The 11056-nt window shown below is 44.4% G+C and overlaps 1 protein-coding gene across 2 annotated transcripts in view; it reads right to left on the bottom strand.

Annotated features, from left to right (window-relative positions):
• The window catches only part of LOC136636514 (uncharacterized), a 64428-nt gene extending 56210 nt beyond the window's left edge, over nucleotides 1–8218 (bottom strand). For both annotated transcript variants that reach the window (XM_066611631.1, XM_066611632.1), the window contains exon 1: nucleotides 7980–8218. In XM_066611631.1, coding sequence (XP_066467728.1) covers nucleotides 7980–8156 — 177 coding nt within the window. In that variant the 5' untranslated portion in view covers nucleotides 8157–8218. The remainder of the gene's footprint in view (nucleotides 1–7979) is intronic.
• Between the last annotated feature and the right edge of the window lie 2838 nt (nucleotides 8219–11056).

The following is an 11056-nucleotide window of genomic DNA, read 5'->3' on the forward strand; positions in this document are numbered from 1 at the left end:
GGCAGATATCTGCATGAAGTGTCATACTTGCCAGGAGTCAGATTCTTGAAGCAAGTTTACTGTGAACAAGGCAAGAACATCACATTTGCTAGACTTTTCTGGCCAAATCATGCTGATTAAAAAAACTTGCAATTCTCTTACATTCAGATTTTCTACCAAAGGAAGATTTTAGTCATGCACAAAAGACAGAGGGCCCTGCTCATAAGTCAGTCTTCATTTGGTTTCAGTACAGCAAGTCCTCACTGACAGTCGAATCCTATGCATGTAAACTCAGAAGTAAGTCCCATTATGAGACTTGCACTCAGGTAAGTGTGGATAGGAAGGCAGCCTTAAAGTGGTAGATAGGTTCCTGGAAGTTAAAACTTTATAACAAAACCAGTTTTACCATAGGCCAAGTGATGTACGTAAACAAGAGTTACATTCCCATAGCAGATTTCTGAGCACAAAAGCCATCACCAAACGTCTAAAGATCCAAAACACTTCTAATATTAAACAGCAAAATAAATGTGCGCTTTCTGGGCTGGAGAAACCCCACACAGACATGGGGAGAACATGCAAACCCCACACAGACATTGGCCCAGCCAGGAATTGATTTTTTTTTTCTTATCAACTTTAACAAAATGACTTTTAAAAATTTGAAGTGAGAACTTGCTGTATAAGAAAGAAGGTCTTTAAAAAAGAGATCTTGCACTTAAACCTGTCTCTTTGGTCCTAGCATCACAATCGGAAATTGCTACAAGGACATGCGGAATGCAATTTATTCCCTGAGCTGCACACAGTTTTCTCCTGGGGGGGGGGGGGCCATGCCACTAGTAAATCATTAAATATTTGTGCCAAGCAGAGATCCATTGGCATAAGGCCAGTATTTCAATGACTCCCCCCAGTGTTTCCTAGACCACACACCTAGATATTCACATTCTGAGAGCACTAGGCACAAACCGTGTCATTGAGAACCGTGCTTCTGCCTCTATCACCCTCTGCAAGTGAAGCCTGAGGAACACTGCCACTTTTACCTCCAGGAGATTCTGGGTTAGTTGATGAGAAGTTCCTTGTGCTGGAGAACACCGTTCTTCTGAATTACCTTAGCCAGGCAGCAAGACAAAACTGGGATTATTGCTGGATTCTATCCCAATTACCTCAACCCATAAGTTCCCAGGAAGACACACTTGTGGGGCTTCTCCCTTCTTTTTGGGACATGAGGAGAAGCTGGCATTATTACAGAATATTGTTGCAGCACAGTGTCACCCACTAAAAGTTCTCCCGAGTTATCTGTGGATGAGTTTTACTTCCCCGAGGTGTTGATCGTACATATAGAGATCAATGTTAAAAGTATCATCTTGCAGTAGAAAAGCAGCAAGTGCCATGATTTATTGCCTGCAGATCATTCCAATCTACCACAAATAAGAACACAAAACCCTAGGCTCCTGGCACTGGGGAATATTGTCATTTCCACATTACGTTGTCTCAAGTTAGTTTAAACCAGGAATGCCCAAACTTTTTGGCAGGTGGGCCACATCATCTCTGTGTTGGGGGCTGAGAAAAAAAGAATTCACAATTTGAATAAATGTATGTAAATTTACATAAATGAATATATTCAAGATGGAACTTATAGGAATGAATGAAGGTCTCGCAATAGCTCAAGGCCTATAAAAGGTCTTGCACAAAGCAAGGTCAGCCTTTCCTTCACTGCCGCTTCACAGACGTGAAACAGCAGTGGAGGAAGCCCTTGGCACACAGCTCACGCAAAAGGTTGAACAGTTGCCCTCACACTGACAGCAGTCATATTGGGCCAGGGCGGTCTCCAGCAAGTCTCTGGAGGGCCAAAGACTCCTTGGAGACAGGCAGCTCACCGCAGGCAGGATTGGGGGTCCCCGAGGGCCACAAATGGCCCCCAGGCCGGGGTTTGGACAACCCTGGTTTAGACACTAGTACAGCTAGTGACAGAAAATATGGGGGTAGTCCTAGAGAGGAATTTGTCTTTTCAGTCAAAGCAACATTCTTTCCAATCGCAGAAAGGCAAGCTGGTCTGGACCAAATGCAACACCAGCTTCCTGCAAACTATGATTGACAAATCAGGAGCCTGCTTAAAAAACTTGCTCTTTTAACATTTTCCTGCTCTTTTCTCCAGTATGAATCCCTTCCTCCTTCTCTCATTTGTCTTAAACCATGGTTAAGTGGATACATTTGCTCCAGTGCTAACCATGGTTATTGCTAATCCAGGATCTGCAAGTCAAGGTGAAGATGGAAACCGTGAGCAAACTATACTTTTCAAGGAGCCTGCATTGCATCATCTACAGTAGAACAGTGTTGCTTCCAATGCAGGCAAGCAAACCAATCCGTGATGTTGGGGTATACAGAAGCTAAAACAAACTCTATGACAGAACCATTAGTTTTAAGGCTGCTAGTATTTTCTAGGCTTGGATTGGCATGATGAAGACCCAAATGCAAATCCCGAAATAAAGACTGCACACACTGTGTGTTTGCAGCAAGTGGTGTAACTAGTGAAGTCTACACACTGTTCACAATTGCCCATGCAATTTGTACATGGGCAAGCTCTGTTACAAGTTGTATCATAAATGCACAGGAACAGGGAGGAGACAGCACTTGTGATGCCCCACTGAATACACCTCTACAATCCTCCAGTGAAAGTCAATCCAATTGGCTGACACCTTATTCCAAAACAAGGCACATCCTTTAGGGAGCACCATGCAATCATACCTATGTTGGACCTTTATTACTTCATATTAGATTTCTCCAATCTCACTAGAGCCAGGCCCAGGGTTGTCAGTAGTCCAGCTAGACGGCTGCCCAGGGCGTGGACCTCAGAAGGGTGCAGTACTGACTTTTGAGAAGCACAGTTTTATACATATTAGTTTCTTAACCCATGTAAAAACGCAAGATCAAATACCACAACAGTACTATGAAATACAATTTAAAGGTCTTAAGAAAAATTTCTATTTCAGTCAGCCTTGCCTAGGGTGTAAAATAGCCTGGCACCAGCCCCAAGCAGAGCAGCACTAAACATAGCTTGCATGAATCTGTATAGAGCAATAGGAGTAAAGAGGCAGGAAGTCCTCCTTTTAAGGGAACTTGTTTTCTAATGGAAGTGTGTGTAAAGAGGAAAAGAATGAGAGAAACAGCCTCTCTGGGAGACAGAGGATGAAAATAAATTCTGTTGAGCAAGACTTTCATCAGCTGAACGAGAGACCTAGCTGGAGCCCAGCGGAAGGACTGAACAGCAATGTCTCAACCACTGAAACAAAAACAAGAACTCCCAAGTCTTCTGCCCCTGCAGACAATACTCCCCAGCATCCTGTTCAACTCTCCAAACGAACCCATTCAGGAGAAGTCACAAACAGCATGGGAAGGATCGGTCAGCCAACTGGGAATCGGAGAGAGGGGAAGTCAAAATGAGAGCTGCTGGAAATGGTTAGAAAGGTCACAGCAAGCATCTCCAAGCTGGGATATTGATCTAGAAATTGCCTTCCACGCACATGCACCCAGCATTCCAGGAATTTCCAACAACCCCAAAAGCAAGACTGAAAACGCAAAAACTGGGGTCCACCACCTTTGCCACACTAAGCCTATCCAGGTTACGATGACACAGGTGGAGAATCCCTTTTCAGGTACCCACTTCTTGCCTCTAGTATGCCCACTCCTAGAACATCACACTTCACTTTTATATGGAGCTTACAAACATCTGTATAGTGCTTCACGTGAATTATCAACCTTGTAAAGTATGATTATCCCCATATGACAGCTGGGAAAGGCTGCGATGAAAAGGGAGCGGCTTGCCTAAGGCCACCTGCTGGGTTCATGGCAGAGGCAAGATCTGAACGGGGAAGTTCCACATTTGTTGCTCCGTCTCTCAGCTATTCTGCTACATCAGCCCTCTGTGACTGTGCATCAGACAAGTGAAGAGAGGGGTACAGAAGGACAAGGACAGAGGAAAGGAGACCCAAGGGAGGAAGAAGAGAGCAGAGAGAACATCAAGCGGGGGAGTGGACAAGAAGCAACCAAAGAGTTTGGCCCCCAGGCTGTTGAACAGAAACATGGGAGTTCCCTGATGGAAGCTCTCAACATCTTTTTCTTGTCCAGAAAGCAACAACAGGGAAGTGCTTTAAATTTTCTCCTCCGCAGCCAACAGCAAATGCAAGAAGATTTGGATCAGGGAACTGGCCCAGGAGCAAAGCAAGTTGTTGCTTCCCTCTCACAGTCACAGAACTCCCACATTGCATCCAGGCTGGTCCCAAAAGGCACTTTCTGCAAGAGACTGCAGTTTCAGCCAGCCACAGATAAGAGGCACCGTTGTCATGCAACCAGCAGTGGGTGTGGGTTGGACAGCCTTCTGGTTTCTTTCATCCTTACAGTTCAGATGGTTGCACTACCTGTTTTTAAAGTCATTGTTAAACCACCACTGGAGTAAAGATCGGATCGCCAGTCTGCCACTCCTGATCTGTACCCAAGGGCTGTATGTGCGAGACATATGTAGCCTCCCACAGCTGATCACCTACAACTCAATGGGTGGTGCCCTCCATAGTAACCTGTTTGTGAGAGAAGCTTCCCGTGTGGTTCAGGTGTTCTTAACCAACCCAACAGATTCCCTTATTTCCGAAAGCATAGCAAAATGGAAATAGTCACTTGCAGGGCAAATAGACTCGATGGGGAAAAGAGAGCAATTTTTCCATACACAAACCAGCAGAGTGTGTAAGCCACCCTATCATGCTCCAAGGCTGAATTCCTCCACCACATATGTGGGGGCTTAAAAGGACCACTCCCAACACCCTTCTTGTTTTATGTTTGTTGAGTTAAAGCAGGAGCAACAAACATAAGACCCGCGGGTCAGATGCAGCCACCAGAAGCTCTTTATGAAGCTCTTTATGACGCTAGGGCTCTCCTAGCACCACTGTTAGCTATTCTCTGCTGAGTTGCGCTGAGGTGTTACTGCTTAAAAGGCAGCCAGCATGATATTTGGGCTCTCCCATATCATGAAAATGGTATCAAGATTTGAACATTTTCTCTTCTACCATTTGTAGCTGATGAGTTCCTAAGTGAGAAAAAAGTTCTTATTTCTGGTCATGACCTGCTTAATGACATCCCCAGCAAGCATTATGAATGCTATTCAGCCCTCTATATGAAACAAGTTTGACACCACTGATTTAACATTTAAGGTAACATGTAGTTTGGTTCTTAGGGAGACAATGAGCAGGCCTGCCCAACTGTAACTTTGCAAGAGAAAAAATGCAGCAGGCAACAGACACTTGGAACTCAGGGGCAGGAAAGAAGAGTAGCATACCAGGGACAGGATCCTCAAGATAGTGACAGTCTACTAATCTACAAGACAGTGACAGTCCACTAAGCAGGAGCATTGATCACCAGTCCAGCAGATAGGTAAAGAGATAGGTGCAACCTTGTGTGTTATACATACTGAGGAAGGGCAAGGAAACAAGCCAGCTCTCATCTTCTGGCCCAATAATGTCATTGATTTGTAAAATCATACCTCCCCTGGCAACTGATCAAACAATGGTACATCCACACCTTAAACAGTACAGCAATCCAATAAGGCTGATACGCATACAGTATGTGCAAGTGTTTTCAACTATCCTATCCTGAGTCAGACCATTAATCCATCAATGCTGAACAGCAGTAGCTCTCCAGGATTTCAGCTAAGGATCTTGACAACTCTACCTGGAGTTGTTAGAGTTGAAATCAAGACCTTCTGCATGTGCTCTACCACTGAACTATGAATAAGGATAACATTATGGGTGCAGATGACCTCCTCAAGAATGGAATCATTCAATAAACTCATAAACACTAAAGTGCATAAAACACTCTGTACACATTATGTTTGTCAGTCTGACACCAATCATGTCCAACAAGTCCATTTTATTCCCATATTACAGATGAGGGACTGAGCTGAGATAACCTTAGGCAAGCCACTGGTGAGGTAAGCAAATATTTGAACTACGAAGTCTTCCCAGCTCACATCTGCACACCTGGCAACTGTACCTGTAACTGAAAGCAGTCTGTTAGGAGACAGAACTACCCAAAAGACATACAATTTTGAAAGATATGAATAAAGAAAAAACCTACCTGTGGAACTCACTGCTCCAGGATACAATAAGGCCCAAGAATTAATGGGAGAGACTACACACATTCATGGAAAGTGCAATAACTATTGGCTACCACCATGCAAACATATATTCCGAGGGAGTGCCATTCATAGCAGAGGGGGCAACACCTTCACCACCCTGTGCAGTTGCTCCTCAGAGTCGCCTATCTCGCTGGTTCTTACTTTTAGAAAAGATGTTCTTAAGGCATCACCCTGCCTTGGACTCTGCTTCTGGGCATGATGCTCAAGTACGACAGAAAAACCCTAAGAACTGCTTTTTGTGCACAGTGAGTGATACCCAAGAGCACCTGGAATTTTCACCACTACTTCCATAATGGGCCCCAGAGAAATACTAGCAGGAGACAGACTCTGCCCAAAAATGTCACTGAAACTGCCATGAGAGACTTTCAACAGGTCACTTACTGAATTGGAGGCTGCAATCTTTTATACAAGTGAATCAACATACCAGCCTGTGAATGAGCAAATGAATGAGCCTAAGAAGAAGAACAGAAGCCATTTTGCAAGCACACAAATGCATATTCCTTTACCAAATGGACACCGTTATTATTTCAGCTACTTGAACCTTTTTGCTGTCCTTTATTCTGTTCTCCAATACTATGCTTGAGAGACTATCCTGATTTTCAGAAATGACTTCTTTCCAACACTCCCAGCCCAGTACTATTAACTGCAAACAGGGGCTCAAAACCAGAGGCCTGCTGTATATATTTTACACACTCTCATCAAGCTCAATTTGGAAACAACAATTCAAAAGGTTTCTAGTGTTCTCAGTGTTGCATGGGACTCTTTCTCAAAACTGTGTGTGTGTGTGTGTTTTTTTAAGGGGAGAGCAGCTAGAGATGGTCCTTGCAAACCCATCCGAGAACCATGTGTACAAAGGACCCCACAAGAGATCATAATTGCTCAGCAGACAGACACTTTTCTCAGGGTGATGAATGAAAATCCTGTGACTTTGAAAAGAATACTCCAAATTTGCAGTGGTCCCAGGAAAAGTTGTCTAGTATTTTGCAGGGCCATCTGTTCCATTTTTATATTAAGAGGCAAAGCATTCTTTTTCACTCTGCAGTGTTTAGCATTCCTCATCTTAGTAACTCAGGCTGCAACTTTCAAGATCCAGACAGTCACAAATCCGTACTGTATTTAAGTGAGTTAAACCAGGAATAAAGTTTAGATCTGATTGAATCTTTCATAGCCAGCAAAAAAGAAAAAAAGTGGGTGGGGGTGTAAAAACACACACAACCTCACAGCAAGGAGATTCACTCATGTATACTCAGAAAGCCATCTTGCTGAGGTCAACAGAGCTTACTCCTGAGTAAGCCTGCACAGGGGTAGTCATGCAATCCTTACTCAGAAGTAAGCCCTATTGCATTGTTGATAGGTGTACATACTCAGACAAGAAAGCAAAGATAGGACTGAGCATTACAACTGCAGAAGAGTTCGAGGACTGCCCAGCATGAGAAGTTCTGCAAGTTTTTTTGCAGATCCCAGTATTTTAAAACCCAGCCATGGTCACCTGGGAGGGGACTTTTGAAGGAGCCATCTCAACCTTTCCCCCCCCCCCTCCAAAATTACTATAGTACTATAACATGCACTTCAATAAACCTTGCATGCATGGAGCATAGAGAGGATCAGGCTGCCCTAACAAGAGTTTCTGCACTGACAAAGGCAACTGGGTATAGAATTTGAAGGAATGCAGAAGGGCCTGATTGTGTACAGACCCCCTCTCGCTTTTCACACATGCAAGGAGCAGGCTGGAAGTGCCAATACTGGACTGCAGATCATCACTGCTCTCCCCCTCCCCCCCCAAAAAAGTGGGGTGCAGAGTTGGGGGGGGGGAGACTTTCCTTACCTTTAACTGGAAGGGCTGGATCTCATTCAAACTCTGATTCCTGAGCTTCTTGGTAAGGATCTTCAGCATGGTACAAATCCGGGGAGCCAGGAAGGAGTTAAGCATGCACTCACATCTATAGCGCCTGCTGCTGCTGCTGCCCCAGCCACGCTCGCAGGAGCTTAGAATAGCTTGCATCCAGAAACTCCAGGTAAGCTCAGCTTCTGTCTGGAAAGGCAGATCTGCAGGGAAACTCGATCCTGATCCTCTGATTCTTCCTATTACTTTTTTTAATACACACGCCCCTTTTTGCTTTAAACAACTACTTTTTTAAAGAACAAACGCCTTCCTTTGCTCTAGCAGGCTGCAGCAGAGAAAGCAGGGCAAAGAGGCACTTGATGCAAGAAGAGTTTAAGGAAGCCCCCCAAGGCGAGGCCAGGGGCTCTGCTTAGGAGACTGGGCTAGCATGCCACCCATCCATGCCCCCCATTGCCTGCTGCAGCTTCCCACAGGCATCTCTCCTGCTGCCCTCCCTGGCACGCTCACGTTCTTTCTCTCCCCTCTGGCTTCTAGCAATGTGAAACTTGTAACAAACAGAACACGCAGCCAAGGCTCCGATTGGCCAGCAGAGAAGACTGTGTCAATTTCACGGGGCGGAGCCTCCAGTTAAAGGGAAACCAAAAGGAGAGAGGGGAAGCCTGCACATGCATGCGTCTGGCACTCCAGGAAAGCTCATTCCAGCAGAGGACCTGACTAGAGCAGTTATGGAAAGCGACAGTCTTAAAGATTCCTCTTCTCCACCCAGGGGGACCAGATGTCCTCTTTATCCAGGACACGTCCTTTTTCTCTAGCCTAGAAAAGAACTTAAGTGTCCCCCTTTTCCCTGTGAACGGGCATAGCCTTCTTATAATTAATGTTATATGTAATACAGTTGTACATTTAATAATAAGTAATACAGTGCTTAAATTAACCACACGAAATGAATATGCCAGTGTTTTCAGCTTTTATTTTATGTCCTACATTTTTCTTGGATGCCCTGCATTTTGGGGTGCCTTGTCCTCTTTTGCAGTTATGACATCTGGTTACCCTGTCTCCGCCACCACTTCCAGCATCCTCTCTCTCTCTCTCTCTCTCAGCCAGTTCATTTACACAATATCCCAGTGGTTCTCAAAATTTTTAGCACCTGGACCCACTTTTTAGAATGATTTTCTGTCAGGACCCACCAGAAGTTGTGTCATTAACTTGGAAGTGATGCCATGGCCAGAAGTGATATCATCAAGCAGGAAAAAATTTTAAACATCCCCATACAATATCTAATCAATTAATTAACCCATTTTTGCCTAGTCCACAGGTGCACACATTTGGTCCCGGCTGCATATTTGCAACATTGGGCAGAAATGACTTAAGTAAAAGTTTACACTAAGTTTTATTTAGAATATAGAAGACCTAACCTTTTCAAGCACTTGCTGATCTGTTTAGAAAAACTTCCCCAAACATCCCAAAGGCTGCAATACTATTCACACTTATCTGAAAGTAAGCCCACTGACTATAAAAGCATATACATCAGCCATTTTCAACCACTGTACCATGGTACGCTGGTGTGCCTCGATCAGTCTGCTTGTGTACCATGGTAGTTTGGGGGGTGGTCATTTATTCATAGGGCCATTGGGGAATGTGAGCCTCCCTCCAACAGCATGGTGTGCCTTGTCCATTGTAAAAAAAACAGATGGTGTGCCTTGACAATTTTAATACCTTGTCAGCATGCCGTGAGACAAAAAATGGTTGAAAATCACTGATATACATAGTAACCTGTTTATACATCAGTCACATTTCCCCAAATGCAATCACATACCGTGGAAGCATCAAGCCTAATATATTAAAAATAAAATACACATTGAAATGAATGGGAACCCACCTGAAATTGGCTCATGACTCACCTAGTGGGTCCCGACCCACAGTTTGAGAAACACTACAATATCCTATTGCTGCTCACCATGTCACCTTTTTGAGGCACTAACTGGCAAAATAGAATCAGACAGCAACAACTCTTTCTTTTTTAAGTTTGGGCACAAGCACACCGTGCTTCATTTTAGGAAGTAAAATTCATAAACTTTAATTAAATTGAGAGAGAGAGTTGAATGGAGAGATATTTAATACCTGGGTTAATAACAACTTCCCCTACGATCACTCCCTGAGGATGAGTGCATTCTTTTATGTGCATTCGATGTGTCAATGCACATTTTACTGGAGGAAACTCAAATAACGTATTATTAATGCAATCATTGGTAAGGTGAGATGATTTACCATTCCATTCTGGCTTTCCATTCCATTTAAGGAAAGGAAAAATCTGTGCAACATAAAAACTTATACTGCACACCCTTGTACCAATTGCTGCTTGCATCTCCCACACAGGCTGACAAAGTGTGCCTTTGGTACTGGTTACAAGTTTAGGGCTAAGCATGCATTTCACTCAGTGATAATTTTCTCCACATACGTTTGCAAGGTATTAGGCCAGTGGCATAGCATGCAGGGGATGGGGGCTTGTTCCAGGTACCAGGCCTAAAAGGGGGCACCACGTGCCCGCAACATGTCTACGCATGCATTCTGGAGTTTTAAAGAGCAGCAAGCAGGCAAGACACTTTAGAACTCCAGAGCGTACTCATGGCTGTGTTGCTTGCTGGCAGGCACTTGCTGGAGACTCTTAGAACTCTGGAGCGGGACGCTTTAGTAAAGAGTCTTCAGCAAGCATCTGCTGGCAAGCAACGTGGTCATGCGTTCACTGTGGAGTTCTCCATAGTTCTAAAGAGTCTTGCTTACTTGCTGGAGACTCTTTCAAACTTCAGTGCACACGCGTGGCCATGTCGCTTACTGGCAAACACTTACTGGAGACTCTTTACTAAAATGGCAAGTGCTCCCGAGTTCTAAGGAAGGGAGAACCTGGAAGCTATGCAACAACATCACATGGTGTGATGATGTCATCTCTGCCCTGGGTGTCACTGCCCCTAGTGACACCAACAGATTAGGATGTAAGATACTAAGGGGGGAGACCTCTGGTCACATCACAGAAATGTGAAATGCCCAAAAAAACAGAATGGTTG

Source organism: Tiliqua scincoides, chromosome 1 (assembly GCF_035046505.1).
Source record: "Tiliqua scincoides isolate rTilSci1 chromosome 1, rTilSci1.hap2, whole genome shotgun sequence".
Lineage (NCBI taxonomy): Eukaryota > Metazoa > Chordata > Lepidosauria > Squamata > Scincidae > Tiliqua > Tiliqua scincoides.